General features: G+C 39.7%; 1 protein-coding gene across 1 annotated transcript; it reads left to right on the forward strand.

Annotated features, from left to right (window-relative positions):
- The first annotated feature begins 19730 nt into the window (after positions 1–19730).
- On the forward strand, positions 19731–21748 carry LOC144700436 (E3 ubiquitin-protein ligase MBR2-like). Its single transcript, XM_078571848.1, has 6 exons — positions 19731–20568; positions 20737–20806; positions 20899–21006; positions 21127–21252; positions 21354–21467; positions 21556–21748. The coding sequence occupies exons 1-6, from the start codon at positions 20546–20548 to the stop codon at positions 21691–21693; spliced, it is 579 nt and encodes a 192-aa protein (XP_078427974.1). The 5' UTR covers positions 19731–20545; the 3' UTR covers positions 21694–21748.
- The last annotated feature ends 1531 nt before the right edge of the window (positions 21749–23279 follow it).

Here is a 23279-nt window from a genome sequence, read left to right on the forward strand (position 1 = left end):
TTCCCCCTATGTTTGTTCATCTTTCAACATTATTCCATCTCCCTCTCATTGTCCCTCCAGATTGTCTGACAATCACATGATCTCATTTGAATTGATGTGGGGTGTTATCATACAATACATATGGTTGATCATACACCCTTTAATTTAGAGACACTAAGGATAGACAATGAGTTCTCTTTAGGGATTTAATTCACTAATTTGATTACCATAAATCCCAAATAGTATTATACCTATATGTCTATCATGCTGATTCATGTTACGCACCTGTAATTGGTCTTAAGACCTAAAACACTAAAGATATATTATGGATATAATATTATCTTTGGAGTGTGACTCACGAATTCTTAATCATCACATTCAAATTACTCTTAGCTTGGATAGAGCAAGAAATCCACAAACATGATTAGAAGGTCAAGATGGGATCGTTCGTCTGCTAAGATGCATATTTAGTACTTTAATACACGTGTATTTGCATTAATCACTAATATTTGCATGTTATAAAGCATAAAATGATTAAATCTTTTTTAGAATGATTGAATATTCTACATTTATGTGTATTTTTTGGGAATTTCGTTACTATAGATTCTAAAAGAATATAATTTTTGAGACAAAATATGATTTTTATGGAGTTTTTGACATTAAATTTGGAAAATATGATTTTTCTAAGTCAAAATATACATTTATATGTTTTTTTGAGATTTTATTTTCATTGATATGAATTTTTAATTATATTTTTCGCCCTTTCATTCCTGTCGCCACGTGTAGTTGTTAGATTCATCGAACAATAGTGAATCATAGTGAATGTTGATGATTCGCGACAACCAATCATTAGCCTGGCAATCATCGCTTCATGATTTCTGAAGAGATGATTTGTGAATGTTGATGATTGGCACAAAATGTTTTAGTTTTCTTGGCACAGGATGACGTGGCCCAATCAAAAAATGGTTTTTTTGCAATCAATGACACGTGGACAAGGCACAAAAAGACAAAATCTCACTTTTGACTTCCTTTTCTTTGAAATGGTGCAACCAATGTGGCACGCTTGTGTCCATTGATTTTTAAAAAAGAGAAGAAAGAGAGCGGCGTGGGACACGCTGAAACGCCATACGTCATCCATGAAGAGGAGTCCCTTTTTTAATGTTTTTTCTTTGTTTTTTTTCGTCCTCTTTTCAGGTACACGTGGACTCCAAAAAGAGCACCCGCAAAAGACAAAGAGCGCATAATCTTGAGCAATTTGACTTCTAATGGAAACAGAAAATGATGACGCTGACAAGGAGAGAAAAGGAAATCACGGGCTAGGATTCGCTCAACTTCAAACTGCCATAACGTTTGATCTACATCTCCAATTGAGCTAAAATTTTCAGCATTGCTTCATCTTCCCCTCCTCTTTCCATCCATACCCTCTGATCTATAAATAGAGGGCTGGATTTGATGTAACATGACAGTCAGAATCGATAGTTCGTGTTATGTCCGAAGGGAAAACTCTTATGCGATGTTAAAGACGTGGAATAATGTATATGATTTCAGTAACATAAAGACGAGAAGTATGTTATTCATCGGATGAACCAAGACACATCTCAATTGGATGACACGTGACAGGTTTTGACATGGACAGACTACAATGATCCACATAATCAGGTTGAAGAGATCAATGTGGTGGGGGACGTTCTTCGCCTAATAATGTCCACACCAACGATGTGAGCAAGCTAATCCGATACCATTAAAGAAAATTCCCTATTATAGAGACCGTGGCTAGACCAAAAAATTGCTTTTAAATTCTCTCGCGGCAGAGGAGCAATATAAAACTGGCATTGATAGAGATAACCACGGCCGACACTGTAGAAAATGTCGAAGTAAGAGATAGTGAGCTGGGGCTTAGAACTTGGGCTGGCCGCAGCCAGGACCGTCTGAGAGAGATGTGAACTCGTAGACTGACTGCGAGTCAAATTTAGGAATTCCAAGCGGATGCAACTGTGAGGGCTTCGGAGACAGGAGAAGATTGAACAGTTGTGGATGCAGCAATAACGCGCAGGGAGTAGCGTTAACCACATGGGGTACTAGAAAGCCATTGAGATCACAATGATCTAAAATCCCAAACAGTGGTATGAGCTTGGGTCAAGGACGCACTAGGGTCAAGCAGTAATTATTGGAGTCATGAATAACCGAGATGGCATACCACACTCACACGGGTAAACAAAGATAGCTCACTATGTCTATAGGGGTGACCGCTGTTGGAGTCCTTTAACGGCCATTCCTATCTACTGCATGATTCACCATGTTGCGGAATCGTCCGTGTAGGTAGAGAGATGATGGCTGTCACCGGTCGTGAGATTCAACATAAGCCCAATAATCAACTAATATTTCACAAAAAAGAAGAACCGCGCTGGGTAATCACTGAAGCTTCGATTGGCCAGCCATCGATTGCAGGAGAACCCATGATTGCTGTGGATGTTTTCATGGTAGACCTCTCGACCCTTAGAGTATATCAATCCATGAACTAAAAGTCGCGAGTGAATTCGAGTAGTCGCGAGTGAATTCGAGAATACACAAATCAACCCGGCAAAAGATTCCAACAATGCATGTCCATAGGAGATTGCTCGACGTTCTGATCACTATGAGGGGAATGAATGAAGATCGATCAATAGTTTTGTAAATGGCAAATGACCCACTCTATTTCTTCTCCGGCAACGATCACTGATTCTCCTTCTATGAAAACCTACTTCTTCCAAAGTTCAGCTGCACTTGATAACTCACTCAGAAAGGAAAACACAGATCTGGTTCTTTCAAATTCAGCAAGCGTGCTTCCCACGTCCACCACTTCCCCTTCTTATAGCGAGGAAGTGGCAGTTGTGGGTGGCCCAATTGGGCCCCCTTTTAAAGGGAAAGCCTACTGGGCTTCCCCTTAAAAGGGCTCTTTAGGGGGAGAAGAAGTCCAACATGAATTCCCACCCTAAAAATGGCACTAATCATAACTAAAATAAACGCATGCAGGAGGCTCGTACTCACGCAGGAAGGGCCTCCCGATAATCTAGAGACAACAAAAAAATAAAATTACATAAAGACACACGCCACGAAGTGAGATGATGATGCCACTTCTCAAACCTGATAATTGAACTGTAGATTCTTCACGTCGGCTCGGGTTCCGTGACGTGGCTGGCAACGGGTCGGGGCATGATCAACGAGATGGTCCTCCTTTAGGATCATTGTGAAATTCATCTTGAACTTGCTTCCTACTTGTGTGGGCTGATTGAAAGAAAGTGAATTTTGAGATCCATCAAGTGGTGTCTTGGGTGTGTGGGAAGAAGCATTAGAGAAGAGGGGAGCTTATTGGCACTCGTAAATCACCGCGATCTTGGTGAAACGTAAGGATCTAAGGTAAGTGCCCTCAGCTTATGTTGTTTCTCTCCCGACATCATCATTATCATAATTAGAGTTTGTTATCATCTTTTCATTTCTCATTTTGCCTACTTACGTCCCCATTATCTCATCTCTATCTTTGCCATAATACCGCTCGTGCATTCAATCACTATTGTATCTGTCGTGCTCTCTATTTATTCTTGTAACATTTCGCCCAACTCTACTTATATTTCCTCGATATCACTATCTCGCCTACTCTATTCTTGTATCTGTATGTTCTCGTATCGCTAATCACTATTGTAAGAAAATTAAATCCTTAATCATCGTTCCTTATGGAGATGATCCGTACTCATCACTTACTAAATATTCTTAAGTAGTTATGGTTAAATATATTTTTTTTGAATAATCTCAATTACCAACGACTAATTAAAACCCGTAAATTTGAGATTATCATCGCCCTTCATACCAGAGGAGGTTAACATGAGGAATAAAATATTGAATTCCATGTTTAGGGTCATGAAGAGAATGTAAAGAGGTTCTCCAATGCTCTTAATTTTCAACCAATAATAACTAAAATGAAAATTAGAGTTTGGTGATTAACAATATTACAGGTACTTTAATATTTTCACATGTATCTTTGAGGGTATGAGATGTTTGTCATATTCCTTCGGATCTTCTAGGGCATGAGAGGTTTGATATACTCCTTTGGATCTTCTAGGCATGAGGTGTAGCTTGGCACCCTACAGACTAGAGACTCGACCTATCGATTGGGTTGAATTTATATGTTATTTTCTAACTCATATGATACAAAGCAAATTAATAATGTCAGCTTAATAATGTATATTGTTCCATTGAAGCTATTTACTAGAATAATAAAGGTGCCTAGAGGGTCCCCTGGACAAGGTTTCAGGGTGGTGGCATATATATTCTAAATTTAGGGACTCTAATTAATTGTTCCTATGAACAAGGACTTTTGTTAAATTCTCCCACATACTTTCTGAAAATTTGACCATACAGTATAAATATAAGGGGAAACCTCACTTCATACCCATACAAGTCGATTTGAGAGTCCCCCCTATTTCTCTTCTTCTTCATTGAGTTTTGCTCCAAGTGGGGACTGTCTGAGAGAAAATCAGAAGACAAAAAGAGGAGATCTAGTGATCTAAAGATTGCATGGGTACATCTAGGGTCTGGAGATCTGAAAAACTTGAATATGCTCACTTGAAGAACTAAGAAATTTTGGATTTGATTTGTGCAAAGCTGATGTTTATGGTTTTTCTATGTTATTGATTTTTAGAGCCATTTTTATTTGATATTCTACTATGCAGTAGAGTTTGGATTGTGTCAATGAAGCCCAAAATTCCCAAAAAAATATGTTGGAATAAAATGTAATTATTCCATGTTTGAAAACAATACTATGCATCAAATCAAAATATTTCGAAGAGGAAAGAGCTAAGATGTTGAAATTGCTCAACCCAACTAAAAGAGTGTTGCTGATGGAGGGACACTTGGACCCCCACCCACCATATTTACATACTTGGGATTACCATGAACAAGGTTGATCATGCATGGAAGATCTATTCATGAGTGAGTTGAAATTCACTAACCCATATCTTGCCCCATTTATGTTGCATGTTTTCCACTTAGTCATACAACAAGGCTTAAAGTGGTTTGGAAATATCTGTTACACACTTAAATTGACTTTCTCAAGTCGTTTATTTAATTTTTGATCTGATAAATATCTGTTACACACTTTAATTTGTTTATAGGGTCTATAAGATCAAATGATGAAGATTGAGATGAAAGTAACAATGCCATTAATAACATCCACCTTTGATTTAAAATTGTTGTAAGGCTTCAAAAGCTTCTCAGTGCAGTTGGAGCTTCACAACAAAAAGTTCATCACTATCATAATTTACAATATGATTCCCCACTAAGCAGAACTACACGTGATATGATTGATGTACCTGGGAGAAGAGAAAAATATTAAAGCAAATGGAGATTATCAGATTGGAATCTCTTGATATTACAATATGATTATGATTATGGCATGAAAAATATCAATTCGCTCATTGAAGAAGTCCCCACTTATCAGAGTGATTATCAGATCACGAATAAAATGAATCATTATATCATGAATAAAACTTGGAATCTCTTGAAAATATCTTCAAAAGAACTCATATCTTGTGCGAGGTCACTAAAAATGTTTAGACAATTTTGCACGCCTGGGCGACTGTGGAGACGCCCCGATTCAAATACCCCGGGTTAAAGCACATTTGTGATCATTCAGTTTCGGTTTTATTCTGTTTGTGTGTTCATCTATCATGTTTGTACTGTTAGTTGTCACGTCATTCACGTCATATTTGCGTCTTGGGTCATTGTTTTGTCTCTCACGTCATCGTCAGTTTTGTGTCTTTTCTGGCCCTTTGCATTTTCATATTTGGGTCTTTGATTTTATAAGGCGGTCCTATGTACATGGACCCCCTCTTCCTTCCCTAGGGCCCATCTTGACCTCCCTATATAAGGGAAGAAGATGTGCCCTAGGAAGGCAGACCAGATCATTTTGTGTTGAAGGATTTTTTTGTTCAGAATTTGGTCTTGCTAAGGAGGAAGAAAAGGAGATCAAGGAAGAAGGAGATAAAAGAGGAGAAGAGGGGAGGCAGTTAGGGAAGAGGGTAGTGAGGGCTTCCTGAGGGTCAAGGATTGTTCTCCCCCTTGGGTATTTTGCATCGCCAACCATTCTGAAGTCCACCCTCCCAAGTTGGCTGTGCATGAAGCAATTTGCACCATCAGCTATGGGTGGGAAGAATTTCCCACCACTATCAAAGGGATCACGTTGGGAGGGGTGCAATAATGCGTGGCTTGTGAACGTTAGTCCATCACTTGGACACTGTGTGGTACACTCCTCTTGAGCCCGCCCTATCCTCAAGTTCGGGGTCTGCGTGCAAAATTGCGGACAAAATTGCGGGTTGATGTAACATGAGGAGCACTGGGATCCGACGGCATGTGTTACAAGACAGGACAGGTGGAAGATGAATGAAATGAGAAGTTGATGCAATGTATCAAGAAAGCCAAATAAGAAGAGTATCGCCAATTGCTGAATAGGAAAGACGATCGACTAAAGGTTCGAGAGTGGACCATTAACTGTCAGACTCCCATTGACTTGATAGGATCGACTAGTGCACGGACCTGTATTGATAGGTGAGGGACACAACGTGTCCAGAGGCATCCACGACCTCTATTGATAGGTGACCTAACGGTTATCACAAAAAACCCTACCTCTCGACGCAAGGTGGCTAATCCTAACTAATCATCGGTAAAATACGGACAACGGAGCAAGAAGCGGAAGGCGGCACTGAAAGAAGTACTAATACTGCTAAAGAAGGAGCCATCTCACAGAAGGTAGCGATAGTCGTTGGTAGGCGACAAGCGTGGAAGTAATACCACACGTTTGAAGTGAGTGGGCGCCGGAGCACGTGGAGCAGCACGCGGGAGTTGTAAGCACAAGGAGCGAGTGTGCGCGCATGCAGGCGCAGAGCACACAAAGTGCCCACGGTCGCGCGGAATGCGTGGAGGGCATGACATGCGCCCAAAGCGTGCAGGGGACTACGATTGGACAACTACGGTGACAGTTGCAGTCGACGGAGGGTGTGGTGGCGCTGTTCAAGGCGCGGGGTGCGCAGGTGCGGGGGCGGGGCTTCCCGAGGCACGAAGGGGCTCTCGTGCACACTAGGCATGCAGTGCGTGTGGGGGCGCGACAAGCGTATGGGCGCGCAGGGCGTGGGGGCACGGCTTATGCGTGGCGGTAGGCAAATCCAGGGCATGCCAGCGTGGGTGCGCACGGGCGCGGCGTAGGAGCACACTGGCGGAGTGGGCTTGGCGATGGCGGCAGTATTGGTGTGGGAGGTAGAGGTGGCGGAAGACACGGCATCAACGACGACAATGACAGCTACCAGAACGGCCCAAGAAAAGGGTTCTTGATACTTCTTGAATAAGAAATGATCAAGAGCTCAAATTCTCAATGTAGGCTCCAAGCAACAGCTACAGGGTGTAGCGGCGGCGATTCCTCCATGGAATCTTGGCGTGGGCAGGATGTCGTGGCAGGCGATTCCCACGATCTACGCTACACTTGAAAACAATAAAAGATAACTCCCTAAGGGAGGAGGCAGGAGCCCAATCGAAGATGAACTTTTACTTTTTTAAATTAAGCTCCAAGGATTCCGTTGGGCACGCAATCGCTTTACATAGGGAAGGGAGGATGCCCAACTGAGGCCAAGATAGGGGAAAACCGTCTCTTGATGTGGTTGCCCTTGAAACATCAAAGCAACGTGAAAGAAAATGACTACGGACGAGCCCAAACATGGTAGCCCAATTCGAGTTGTTCAAAAAATAGGAATACAATAACAGAAATGAATAGCTCACATTCATTGCCGACGTGGAGTACTTGAGAGAGGGTCGTGGACGTTGGGTCGAGCTGCGCGATGAGGTCTGTTGGCGTTCCGTGGCTTAGTCAGCGCGATGGTCCCCCAGCTATAGCTATAAAATATTGGAAAATTTGACATCACAGTGGTTATATAAATGTTCAACTAGAGAATATTTCAAATTAAATAATCCATATTTGCAGGTTGATTGTGTTGTCTCCACTACCTCTTTAGCCATAGTTTATAGGGGCATCTACGAGGCTCGACGTGCTCTTTGCTGCTATTCAATTTTGTGTACCGGTGTTTACTACCAAAAGCCTAGCTACACAACTGTTCTCCCCGATAACACACTGAATTTGGGACCCAAACTTTGAGAAACAAACGGTTTGTTTTCTTAAAATAGGCTGCGACTACTGGGATTTGAACCCTGGTCGCAGCCCTAGGATATGAAGCTCTCAACCACTGTGTTATGGTCCTTTTGTTGAATGTGAATGTAGTTCGACCATATTAATTCCGTAAAAAGCGGATGGTTTATTTATGCGAAATAATTAGAAATAATTATTTTAGGCACGAAATAAATTTCCAAAAATTCTGGAAAATTATATTATTGATTTCTTGACACGAAAAAATTTAAATGTTAAATTTTAATGTTAAATAAATCAAAATATAAATTGAAATGTTGATTTCCTTTATTTAAGATGAATAATATAAATGTTAAATTATTTAATGTCAAATAAATTCCATAAAAAGCAAGAATAATATGTATTTGATTTTATTCATCAAAATTCCATAACTTAGGAAATACATATATATTTGGAATATTTGAATGAAATAATTTAAGAGTTAAATTATTAAATTCAACAAAATTCCTATAACCATTTTAAATTGTTTAAATGGTTGTTTCTTGATTTTTTTTCATGAATGTCATGAGTTTAAATTTAGAAATTATTTAATATGATTAAATATTGCTTTAATTTAATGTGATTAAATTTGGCTTTAATTTAATGTGATTAAATTTTGCTTTAATTTAATGTGATTAAATTTGGCTTTAATATTGCATTTATTTATTTGATTTATTTGCAATATTATATTATGGAATGTTGGATGGAATGAGATACTAGAAAAACTCTAGGTGGGCCTAATGTAGGATCCCTAAGTTTTGGTTATCTGATATAGAGTGATATTGGGATTAAAATTTTGACTATGATTGGTGGTCAAGATACATTCATGTCCTACATGACCCATATGGATTATTCATATGTGCTAGATGAAGACCTGTGATATGAGATGTCACATTGTGCTCCTCGTGATAGCTGAGACCAAACCTAAAATCCCTCAAAATTAAACTCTAAGTCGTAACGCGAAAGTGACGAACTTGAGCGTGGTCCTCCGTCGTTATAGACTTAGGATCCAAGTCCCTTCTAAGCTAGGTTGGTGGAGCATACTCCAGGCCTACTTCTTCGGGAGGAGGAACTAAGAGCTAGTGTATGACACAAGGTCGAGATAGAGGAACCGTGTAGTTTGGTGGAGCATACTCCAGGATTACTCGCAAATCTATTTTCGACAAGTATCGACGGTATTGCTCAAACCAAACTCAGTGGTTGGTGGAGCATACTCCAGGCCACATGAGCGTTGGGGACCGAAATATGATTGGATATTGCAAAGAGTTGCAAGTCCCATGAGATGGGTGTTCAAAAATGTGTATTATGATTGGTGGAGCATACTCCAGGTCGTATTACATGTATTGAAATTCCGATCCCCACTAGGAGATAGTCGGTTTCTCCGCTTCCGTACACTTGAGGGTTTTATGGATTGATAAATTTTAGTGGGAGTCCTTTATTAATGAATAGAACATCTGCTAAAACCTTCCAGGTCCTTCATTGACCTAATCTCCGATAAACACTCGTCGTCAAGTAGCCCATTAGATTGCATGTATGATGCAACTCATTGACAAGTCGATAATTATGATGTGCTCATGGACTTGATAAAAGTCTTCAAGTCCAAAATGTTAGTTTATGTCCTTATAAACAATGACGATGACGGTGAAGGGATACGAGTAAAAGGATGAAGTGAAAAGTTCACTATGACATGGTTCAATGTTAACACACCGTCAATGAGCTGTTAGTTATTGATGTAGTGTGAATACAAAGAACCTAAGGCCATATGATACTATATGATAGTTATTTGGATGTGCAATCCAAAAGTCAATTCAAGGCTCACATGGTTGAGGGATCTTCTGAATATGAGGATATGCTGAAGATGATTGAAATGGCAAGAGACAGACATCTACTAGGAGAATGGTTCTCTGTTCAGTTTATTGTTGATCTCGTCATTCAATTCCTACATGACTCGAACTTAACTTGCTTAAGAATGTCAAAGGTGAACCTTTAGAAGGTAACATCCCGAGACACCTTATTTGGTATGACCAATTGGAAGGTGTTCCGTGTTCTTTGAGAAGGACAAAGGAACAAAGCATGTTAAGGTGTCCCAGTCACACAAGGATATAAGCAACAATAAATATTTATACCACGGTCTAAAAGGTCACTAGAAGAGTAACTACACGTAGTAACTCGTTAAGATTGCTCAGAGAAAGTTGAAGCATATGGATGTTTCAATTGCTTAATGTGTGGAAGAAAGTTGAGAAAAATGAAACATAAAGTTGAGGTTACGAAGTATCGTAAAGGTTACGATAATCACTATTTGGATAGCGAACCTCAATTTTCGCTTTGGAGATATGGTGTCTTTGGAAGATAATCATGTTCCTATCATGAATAAGAACATCACACCTATTATGAACAGATTAAGATATTCCCTAACTATTGAGAACAATAGTTGTTCCATTCATTTGATTGCTTTAGCAAGGATAAAAAGGGAATAATCATAGTGGATGATTCTTACCATTATCTCAAAGTGATGTTGCTCCTAACAAGAGCAAGAACTATGTGAAGAAAGCTCATCCTTATGAGCATAAATAGCATTGGCAAAAGGTAGAAAACTTAAGACGCATGAGATGCAGAATTAGCGCATTTGATTTTGAATCATATGCTAGATGCTAATCGTACCTTTTGGGTAAAGTACCCATGTCTCCTAGCTTATGAAGTGGAGAACATGTATATGATTTGTTGTAGTTGATACATGGGGATGTACGTTTCTACACACCTGAAAGAGTATAATACTTTTCGATGTGATCGAAGAGAATAATACTTGAGCATGGAGTTCACATAGTTCATGCATGAAGATGTTACTTATCTCAACTTAGTCATCCACGTATGAGATGAATGGTTCATCAAAGACATGGATTCACATTGTGGTGGACATAGTGGATTCCATGACGAGCAACTTAAGACTTCTAGTGAACCCATGTGTACATGCAATCATTGTAATTGGATGAATGCTGTACTTGTTAACCATTTAATCTGTGAATTCTATTTCATAAGAGTTGTGGAAATAGAATGAAGCCCAAGTTTACAAATGGGAAGTTTTGCCCAAAGGATGAGGCTTGACACAGATAAGATGGAGTTGAGGACTATAAAATATGGATTTTATGGATATCCAAATTGGAAATTTTGGATACTACTTTTACCATCCTAGGAAACAAAAGTGTTTTATTGACTAAGGATTGTCTTGTTGGAAGACACATATCTTCTACGAGAAGATAGTGGGAGCCAAAGTAGTCTCAAAAGGAATTCCTGATCCATAAATATCATAATCTCATTGGATGAGGAGTTAGTCCTAAACTTGTTCAGAAGTATACCAAGAGGTTCATATGTTTGGTAGAAGTGGATAAATAACTCGATCATAATGTTGGACATCGTGATTTTGAGTTAATGTCAGAACACTCTACCTAAGAGATGTTGATCTCTAACATATGAAGAGGCTATTCTAACTTTTGGAATGAGCGAGAACATATGAATTCTGGAATTTGGTCCACACATCTCAACAAAGTTGTGAACTTGGTTGACACTCTAAAGGGTATGGTACCCATTATGAGTAAGTAATCTTTTGATAAAGATTAGGTGGTGATGGAAGGATTGAAATTGTTCAAAGGAAAAGTTCATGGAGTAAGGGTTCACACTAGCTGCCATGATACAGTCCACCAGAATCGTTCTCGCCATAGATGCACACTATGATTACGAATCAATAAATGGATGAAGGTGTATATGATACAACCTAAAACAAACATCCAAGTGTGCAAGCTGCCAGAATCCAATTATGGATTGAAGCACACATTCTGAGGTTAGAATATGAGTTTTGATAGAGTGATCAAATCTCATGTCTTCATTGAGAATGAAGAACCAGCCATGCAGTATACACGATGACCACTGGGAGCACAAATACGATCATAATTATCATATTCTTTGTGTAGGATACATTCTACTCATTGAGAATGATGTAGGAATGTTATACTCTATAAAAGAATGACTGTCAAATATCTTCTCCATGAAAGGATTTTGGAGAAGTAACCTATGTATCGAGAATACCGATCTATAGAGATAGGTCAATAAGGTCACTACTCTCCAAATCCATAAACATAGACATCATCTCCAAAAGGAGTTTTGGGATGGGGAACTCTGAGAGAGGTTCATTGTGTCATGATAATGAGATTAATCATGCACATCATTCTATGTGTTATGCCAGAAGCGGCATGAGCTCTAATAGTTATGAGCACTAAAACAATATCATATGTGTTTTGGATGTCTTGAGAAGACAAAAATAAGTGATTACGCTCATGGAGAAGATGCGTTGAAACTCAAGGGCTACATAAAATTGAGTTCTCAATGAGATTCAAATGATAGAAAGTCTACATTTGAAGTTATGTTTTATTGTATAAAAGTATAACCTATTGGAAGGTTTCCAAGTAGGTCAACTTAAAACTTGACGACGAGTGGAGTACATCATTGTAGTTGATGTTACCACAGGAAGAAATAATGATTGAAATGTTCATCACTAACCATGCATTAATATTTGATCATAAACCCTATTCCATTGTTGTGTGACACCAATGGTGCTAATGCACAAGTGAAATAGTCTAGGTCTCATCTGAAGTTGGAGAACTTCTTAAGACACACCACTTGATTAGGAAGATCATCTTTAGTAGGAGATTACATAATGGAAGTGTTCCACTGACCGACATTATAGCAGATCCATAGATGAAGCCATTAGCTCACTGTATCTTGAGTATCACTTGTAAACAAAGTGTTTGTTCACTAAGAGTGATTGGCTTTTGTCCAAGTGGGAGATTGATGGAAATATATGTGGCCGTCAAGCCAATCACACATTCCACATCTCGTTCCATATTCATTAATAGAACATATTCATTATAGTGCACTTGTGATGCGTATAATGAAATCCATGAATACATGATCGGACTTAGTGAATTATGATGAGATCGTAATGCGGATATCACTAGTCTTTAAGCATGTGTTCTAAACATTCCTACTCAAAGGATATGCGAGAAGGACATCAAAGTATCTTGATAGAATAGCACTATCTAGCCTCACTCATGTGATGAGTATGGCCAGTCCCGTAGCCATTAGTGTGGCGACACTAAGGATGGATAGTGGGTGCTCTTTAGTGGAAAGAGTTCACCGAATTGATCCGTATGAATCCCTGAATGGTATTATACCGAACTGTCAATCAGGTTGATTCACGTCACGGTTGTATAAGCGATCCTTAGACCTGAGACACCAAAGACATCTTGTGGATGGACGGTTGTACTTTGGCTATGGCCAACGAGTCTCTAATCATGGGATTCTAAACGGTCTTAGTTCGGGTGCATCAAGAAGTACGCGAAGGCGATTGAGTGGTCAAGATGGGATCGTCCACCCTCGGTATAAGAGGTGACAGCTCAAGGAAGACGATGCAACTAAGTCCTTGGCCAAGGCAGTGAAATATCGGAGAAGAGTTCTCCGATGATTTCCAAATGCATCAGTACTAACTCGGATGACCGATTAGGGTTTGACAGTTGACCATACCCAAAGTCATCCAAGGAGCGTCAAGTGGATGAGGGATTATACATACACGGTAACCGATGACGAACAGGTTCCATGAGTGAGTCGATACACACTCCTTTGTATCTTCTAGGACACGAGGTGTAGCTGGCACCCCACGTGTCGGAGTCTCGACCTATCAATTGGGTTAAATCGATCTGACATTAATTAATCTATATGATGATATAGTTAATTAATTTGGAAGGCCAATAAAGGTTATTGGGCCGCTGGAGTCGTTAACTAGACTGATACATGGGCCTAGAGGGTCACGCAAATGGTCTTTTCGACGTTGGAAGATATACTTAAGTTTTGGGGTTTTATGAAAAATACCCACTTAGTATAAATAGGAAAGGCCCTGAACGAAATTCACCTAGGCCAGAATTGTTCAGGGGCCTTCGCCTTCTTCTCCACTCTCCCCACACCCCCTCTCCACCCTTGATGTGATCGAGACGCCGTAACGACGCCGACGGAGATCGAACAAGGCTCCTCTACGAGAAGGAGGAGATCCCACGTGCCGAGGATCGCGTGAATACGTCTAGAGGCTGCACACTTGAGCAGCTCGACTCGTCTTGCTCCGGGATCGAAGAAATCATGAATCAGATTCGTGTAAAGGTACGCCGTTTTAATAGTTTTGTTGATGCCGTTCGATTCGCAATTACGTTTTCCGCTGCGCATCGTTTTGTGTTGCTCATCCATCTCAAAGCCACCAGAACCCAACAGTCTCCACTACCTCTTTAGCCGTAGTTTATAGGGGCATCTACGAGGCTCTATGTGCTCTTTGCTGCTATTCAGTTTTGTGTACCGGTGTTTACTACCAAGAGCCTAGCTTCACAACTGTTCTCCCCGATAACACACTGAATTTGGTATTTATTTCTATCAATTACCACAGTTTTATTCATTTAAAGAGTTTAAAACAGGGTTTTTATCATATATTGCATCTTAATTAATCTTTCCAAGTGAACTCTGATTTTTTCCTGATTTTATCTTACGTTATAAATTTTATGTAAATTATGTAAGCTTGGAATAATTCTTTTTAAATGAAAATGGCAGGTTCAAAAATTAATATGAATGTCAATTAATGCGGGGATGGACTACTGAAATTTCTAGATTTTTATATAATTTCATTGGATTTTTTGGGAACTGATTCGAGGAAGAAATGAATTTTGAAATGGAAAAAAGCATATTTATAAGGAAAATAAGAGTTTTTAATCAATTTCCAAAGTCAAAGGGGGTTCTCTTAAAGTTGCGTTTCAGTTATGCCCTTAAAGTATCTCTCGGCCGTGATGGTAAGCAATCAAAATAACTGCAAGATTTTATTCAAATTAACCAGGATTTTTTCATGGTTTTTTTCAGGAAAAATGGAGGAGAGAGAAGCAAAAAGGACATACACATAAATTGTTTTTGGGCGACGTCGGTTTGTGGGCACATATTTAATAAGGATATTTTCTGCGAAATTCCACGAGATTCTCTCTCCAAGCAATAAGTTCACCTCCCATGCTGTGCATACAAAGCGTGTTCACGGGAAGTGGCGTGGTGATATGTGATTGGGTGTAACTTACAAGGTACTGATTAGTGTTCGCCCGTCCCGATGCCGGTACCGAATACCGGTATCGGGACGGATGCTGGACGGATGCCGGTACTGGAAACTTCCGGTACCGGTTTTTTCCGATATCCAGATACCGGATATCGGTATCGGATATCGGTTGCTACAGTGCCGATATCCGATACCGGTATCCGTCCGATGCCGTGATCCGTCTCCCGTCTCAGGGGGACAGATGACGGTATCGGATATCGGATGCGGATATCGGTTTTCGATATCCGCATCGAATTTCATAAACATTTCATATAAGTTAGTTCTTTTAAGAAATTTCATATGAGGTACGTATTTCGATTTTTTAAAGTTTTGAACCTTGTTTTCTGGGAACGGGGGGAGCGGGCATCGGCGAGCACTGGCGGGCAACGGCGGGCAACGGCGAGCAACGGCGGGCAAAGGCGGCAGAAGGCAACAGGGGTAAGTCGATGTTCTGCTGGCAAAATAGGACCATTGCTCTTCTGTTTCCGTCAATTTCAGCTCTCTCTCTATCTTTCCTCTCAGCTTCCTCTTTTTCTCTATCTTTTCTCTCCCGTTATCTTCGTCCTCTCTCAATTTCCTATCTCTCTTAGTCCTCTCCCTCTCTCACTTTCATATCTCTATTTTACTTCTCCCTTTCTCAATTTCATAGCTCTATTTTTCTTCTCCCTCTCTCAATTTCATATCTCTATTTTTGTTCTCCCTCTCTCAATTTCATATCTCTGTCAATTTCCTATCTCTGTTTTTCTTCTCCCTCTCTCAATTTCATATCCCTATTTTACTTCTCCCTCCATCAATTTCATAACTCCATTTTTGTTCTCCCTCCCTCACTTTCATATCTCTATTTTACTTCTCCCTTTCTCAATTTCATAGCTCTATTTTCTTCTCCCTCTGTCAATTTCCTATCTCTATTTTTTTTCTCCCTCTCTCAATTTCATATCTCTGTCAATTTCCTATCTCTATTTTTCTTCTCCTCTCTCAATTTCATATCCCTATTTTACTTCTCCCCCTCTCAATTTCCTATCTCCATTTTACTTCTCCATCTCTCAAATTCATATCTCCATTTTACTTCTCCATCTAGTAATTTCATAACTCCATTTCTCTTCTCCCTCTCTCAATTTCATATCTCTATTTTACATCTTCCTCTTTCAATATCATATCACTATTTTTTTCCCCATCTCTTAATTTCATAACTCTATTACTCCTCTCCCTCTCTCAATTTCATATCTCTATTTCTCTTCTCCCTCTCTCAATTTCATATCTCTAGTTTACTTCTCCCTCTCTCAATTTCATATCACCATTTTACTTCTCCATCTCTTAATTTCATAACTCTATTTTACTTCTCTCTCTATCTGTTTCATATCTCTATTTTTTTTCTCTCTCTCTTTATTTCATTTCTCTATTTCTCTTCTCCTCTCTCAAATTCATATCTTGATTTAACTTCTCCATCTATTAATTTCATAACTACATTTTACTTCTCCATCTAGTAATTTCATAACTCCATTTCTCTTCTCCCTCTCTGAATTTCATATCTCTATTTTACTTCTTCCTCTTTCAATATTATATCACTATTCTTTCCCCCATCTCTTAATTTCATAACTCTATTACTCCTCTCCCTCTCTCAATTTCATATCTCTATTTCTCTTCTCCCTCTCTCACTTTCATATCTCCATTTAACTTCTCCATCTACTAATTTCATAACTCCATTTTTGTTCTCCCTCCCTCGATTTTATAACTCCATTTCTCCTCTCCCTCTCTCAATTTCATATCTCTATTTTACTTCTTCCTCTTTCAAAATTTTGCATATATACATATATACATATTACATTAAAATTTTGCATGTTGTCAATATATAAATTAGTTAAAATAACCTTCATTCTAAATTATGAATTTTTATGAGTTGAACGCTATTTTTGCCAATTTTTCTGACATTATTTTGGGGGAAAAGTGGATTCTATGAGCCAAAGAACATTTGTTTCCATGAGTAGAGACACTAGTTTTTTTATAAGGATTGTTTTTGTACTTTTCTCAAATTTTCAGCCACTTAGTTCAACCGAAAATTATTCAGTCATGCATAAATGATATTTTTTGATTTGTTTGAGCTTTTAATAATATTTTATATAGTATACATGTCATTTTGCTGGGTGCCATGTTCAAGTTCAGTTTACAAACATTGGATTTAGTCCTATATTGCAGGCCAATTATGCGTTAATAAGTGCTTTTCTTTAGCTTTGTAGGACACAAGACAGGGAGTGAGAGAGCTTCTCAATTAGCATTTAAATCAAAATAAAAAATGGCGTCCTTTTCCTGCATTAAATACAACCCGATTTTCAACACGTGGAATTATTAGGCTGGTAACGAACTTACTTACCTTATGCAATGAATGGCTTGACCAGCAGCAAGAAAAGTTGAGACTTAGCATGACCGCCACCTTTGATCAGGTATATTAATCTCTTACTCTATATCTCTGTCTATGTTTCTTGCAATTTAACGCCCTTGGATTTTTCACAGATAACACGAGGTCGTAAGAGTTTCATGAGAAAAATGACCAATGGTGGAGATGGTTGCGAATGTATGTTGTTCATGAATCAATACACAGGAATCCTGAATGCGCTGGCAGCGGCTGTAGGACAGAGAAAAAAATAAAGGGGACACCTAGAAATCGTCAATTTTCAAACTTTGATATATTGAGATCCAGCAATTGGTTTGACCTGACATTTTCAGGGTAGTTTTGTCCCTTCGTCCTCTTTCCATTGGATTGTTAAAATTAGTTCAGAAAGGGTTTCGTTGGAGGCGAAGAACACTTGACTTCAATCTAGATTAATACATAAGCACTAGGACAACATTCTGTTATGTTCCTTATCACATTTATCATTTCAGGTTTGAAGATAAATTTAATATCTAGTAAATAGATCCATTTCCCCCAGTTTTGCCGCGTTATCAAACTACATCGCTACCTCTAACTTCTCTACATTGAATATTGACTGGATTGTTATAAAACTTAATGCTCTATACAGAATATCACGTCTTTGAAAGTAAAAAAATATTCGCCGATCTGGTTTTGATTTTGAATTAAGGATAGCCTCCTCAAGTTATGAAAAACATACGAGTATATGTTTTAATCTTATATAGTTGTGGTCTGCAAATGGATTTTGACTTCATCTCAGACTACGTTGTGCAAACTATAATTCTGACCAATAGAAACATATGAAACAATCCTAGTATTCTGAAAATAACATAACAAAAAGCATATAAGTAATTTGGCAGACTTCCTTTTCTTACAAAAGTTATACTCAAGACAAAGAGACAGTATTTACAAGTTTATACCCAGCTCCCTCCATATGGATCAACCCATTTTCTCATTATGTACATTCTATATTTTGCACAAGGGAATAAAAAGTTTAATAGTATCAGACTCAATTCTAACGACACGATCAAATTTGTGTTTAATCACACCATTTGTAGTCTTCTCATTAATTTTATAACCCTCCATGTCTTTCCAGATATAACCTTTTGGTGCACGAGGCCATTCATGTGCTGCTCTGTTTTAATATTTTCCTGTATTTCCAACGGCCGATAAACTGTTGTCAATAGCGTAAATGATCTTTTAGTCAACTGTGATTCTGTTTCATTAATTTAATTAAAAATAAATATAAGAAAGCTTTTGAAGTTCTTCGTTACGTTAAGAATATATGCTTATTGACTCGTTGAAAATTCCAAAGGTTAAAATTATATTTTTTCCATAACTCAAATTCTTTGAGCAATATATATATATATTTATAGGCGCGAATGGTCTAGATTTGATATAATGGACAGATCATTTCTTCGAATATACTGTCCAAACTGATGACTAGTATACTTTTTACAGATTATCTAAATCAGATCATGGCCAGTAACACAAATTAAAAAAAAAAAAAAAAACTTATAGTTACTTGAATCTTGGTCATCCATCCGCTATATAAACTTGGCTGAAAACGTCTTACAAATTCAAATAAAAACGGATAGCACCAAGTTTCGTCGTTTCGTATCCAAATTTTTATGACGAAGCTTAATACTGATAATCATTTAGATCATCGTCCTGTCCTACTATAACACCCTTTTAATGTGACTTGTTTGAATCAGACTCACAACAAAATTATATTAATTTATAATACAATAGGATGACAAAATATTTGCGTTTCATGCCAAATCGGACCCTTCACAAGGTATTCGAGATTTCTTGACGAGATATGTAAGGTGAATCGATAAAAATAACGGAAATCCACCGAGAAAATCCAGATAGCAGTCCACAAAAATTTTTGACTTAGTTGGCGTCAGGTATATCCGGCGAACTTGCAGGGCCAAGGGAAAATCGGATGGAATTCGAATAAATAAAACTAATTGAAATCGTGTCGTAATTTCAATTAGTGCCTCTTACGTACAACCCCCGAACTTGCAAGCCAATGGATCAAATGTCTTAACTGAGGAGAAAGTATGGTCGACTTTAGCGGGAATAGGTTATTCATTTTCGTAATACAAGTACCGGCTCCCATGGGTAGATATAAGGAGACGGCCCCAATAATTTTAGTTTTATAACTCCTAATTTAACATTTCACTTAAATATATTATTTTGTGATTTCTAACTATTTACTCACCGCTTCATAGTCAGAATGCAACGATAAAAGCGAAATCGGTGGAGGCGGAAACAAATAATAAGAGGTTACCTCAACGCTAGGGTCGATATAATTTTCAACATCGCTCTCATAATCACTGGATGCCATATTTAAATATTACGAGCTAATCTCGTTACGTCGATGAATAGTCAATTAAAACGGTCATTCAAAATTTGACAAAACCATGCGAAAAAATGATCCAACGGTGCTACGTAGCTGCCGGCCTTAAAACATTTGGCGGGCGCATAGTCTCCTGACTTATTCAAAACAAGAAATTGGGGACACTTGAGGAGGAGAGCGCGGCCTTTCCGTGCGTTAGTTACCGGAAACGGTTGAACTTAGGCTATAAATCTGCACATTGTCTCCCTTTTCCATGTCTTCAAGCAGTGCGCACTGATTCATCTTTTCTCAGTTTCCCCTCTCTGCGTATTCTTCCCCATCATTCATCACTTCCTCCTCCATTCTTTCCTTTGTTCATACCTGCGCCTGGTCGTGGGGAGAACTACAGCAAGAGCAAACCAAGAGAGACGACATCCATCTGCTTCCACGACTGCCATGGAGCAGGGCTTCTCACGCACGTGCGTTGCACAATCTTAATACCTTAGTTTCACATCTTTCTCATCGTCCTATGACGAACGAGGATAGTCGATCCGGCCGCGACCCATTTCCTCTTCAACTTTTAATTTCTCCCCCCTTCTTTTTTGTTGTTTTCGTGTTTATTGACGTCCGAATGATATTTATTTCAGCCCGCAGGAAGACGACTGCACAATCTACGTGAGGGTGAGAAGCGGCGTGAGCGTGGATCTGAAGATCGATGTCGGGATTTCTGTCCAAGCTATACTCCAATGGGGTTTCTCGTCCTGGGTCTTCTTCTTTTAACTTGGTTTTCTCGGTGGCTCTGTTTCCAGGGAGTTCAAGTGCTGCACCGATTTTCCACCGCGGCAAACGGCGGATCTGCGCACAGAAGCGCAGGGGTGTCCAGCCGCCGCCGAGCACAGAGGATAGCCCATGCCGATGTGAGGATCAGTCATTGCCGTCTCAAGAAAGATCTCTTTCCGCCCGATAGCTGTCCAGACACGCGAGTAAACGATACATTTATCTAATAATGTTTCTTGGCTTGCATGTTTGGCATGCAGGAGATTATCCATGTCGAGGAAATCCCGGCATCTCTGCCGTCGACATACGTGGGTCAACGCCACAGTCGACGACGCCATCGCAACGAGCTTGCGGATGGCTCGAATGGTGACCGACCACACTCTCAGGCAAGAGACCCACGATGCGTATTTTTCTTCGCTTAGAATGGGTTCGTTCTCTCGTCCGCCGCGGTCAGGTCTTACCGCGTTCACGCGTGCTCTTGATCCAGGTGAAACGAGTAGCCGGCTCTGGGCGGACGGAAGAAGACATCCTGCGGCTTCTATGGTCAGTAAATTACTCGCCCGCCTGCGGAAAAGATGCGGACTCTTGCTCCGTTTGCTTGGTAAAAAGAATAACCGTGCCGTTTCCTTTGCGTTCCTATCGTAACAATGTTTTTCTTACAATGTGCGTGTCTCTCTCTGATTCTGCAGCAAGACTATAGGATCGGGGAAGAGGTGGCGACACTGCCGTGCATCCACAAGTTCCACACCAGTTGCATTGCGAGGTGGCTTACGCGAACCAATGCTTGTCCAATGTGCAAGAACGTGGCCCTGCCACCCTCCCGCTGAGATTCGTACTAAGCATGTACCAGATGACGCCTGGTGTAACGAAACAAATTGTGCAATGAAGTATACTTTTTTTGTGATATAGAAATACCACTTTCCAGCAAAAACTTTGGCATGGAAGAGCTCCTTTGGGAACATGTCACGTCATTCTGCATCCGTAGATAAACCGAACACCCAAAGAACTTCTCGAGGCCATCCTTTCCCCTTCTTAGGTCATAGATCCCTAGGCAATCCCGTCCCTGGCCGGGATTTGTGCATATTGTTTCGGCCTCGTCTTGCAGTCATGAGGGCTAAAGAATATCCTTAACGGAGATCCGTAATGTTTTCTTGCCGCTTCTTCTCTGTCAAAATAATATGTGCAATTTTAAAAAGATAAAATACTTCTTCTCCGACTTACGCGTTCACTATCCCCGAGTCAGTTTGAGGAACTTTACGGTGTTCGCAGAGCCAAAAGGTCTCGGGATCTGTTTATCTGATAATAGTGTCACTCGACCGCTGGTTTCTGTCGACCAGAGGTAACGCTGCTACTTATTCAACGAGTTTCTACAATTCTCGTCGGGGGAGAACCCCTGATTCCTAGAGTACCCAGTTTTAATTCCGCAATACCGCATTGGCTTATTCTGAGAACGATAGTCTGCCGTTGTGAAATAAATCAACGGCCTGACTCAACCGTATTTAACAGACGTATAGGTAGCTTCAGGGTTTGTTACGGGATGGAATAAAATAAACCGGTTTACAGTTAGTTTTGACCGATTCTACCGTTGACGAGCGAGTTGCTCCCGGCATTACTGCATCTGAACTTTGGGAGCCATCTATTGCTACCTCCCTTTGACCGAGAACCGACTGACATCCTGTTGGCCAGCCCCTCTCTGCACGTTGGATCTACTCGGCCAACCCCTTGGGAAAGAACACCGCCTGGATCCCAACCGAATCGCGCCACGCGCACTTTAGACCGGGGGTCTTAAACAAGCAGGAAACCAGGAAATTTAAATTTGTACGGAAAAGGAAGAGATTATTCATAATATATCTATTTGTGTCCTGATAGCCATTAGTCTCCCAGACTATCGAACTACTTTTATTTCTCCATCTGTACTTCTTCCGTCCCATATTCCGACTTGACTTGCCTTTTGCCTTTCTAAGTCTTATTCTTTTAATAACCGCTCTTCCACTATTGTTTATCTGTTTTTTATTATATCTCTAAGATGCCAGTTCCCACGGCCAAGAGTTCACTCCTTTTTATACATTCCAAGAGAGATCCAAAACATAAACAGATTATATGATCCAGCTGAGACCAACTATTTCTTTTAATAGACCTGATTTCTCTCCATCAATGGGATACCAGAACTGCAGAAGGGGGAATATGCATGTCGCCAATAGCTATGGCGCCATTCCTTCCCGGAGACGCCATCCCAGGATAACTGATGTTAGGTAAGTACACCTCTGTATGATCAGAACCTTGATTTTGAAGCTTGGGAAGATTCTTAAAAATACTTGCAATATCACTGAAGCAGTGCCCACAACAATTATGGGACGTTTTCTGAGGATCAGTAGGAGACACAGTATCAACCATGGATCCCTAATAGAATAGA

This window comes from Wolffia australiana, chromosome 3, assembly GCF_029677425.1.
Source record: "Wolffia australiana isolate 7733 chromosome 3, ASM2967742v1".
Lineage (NCBI taxonomy): Eukaryota > Viridiplantae > Streptophyta > Magnoliopsida > Alismatales > Araceae > Wolffia > Wolffia australiana.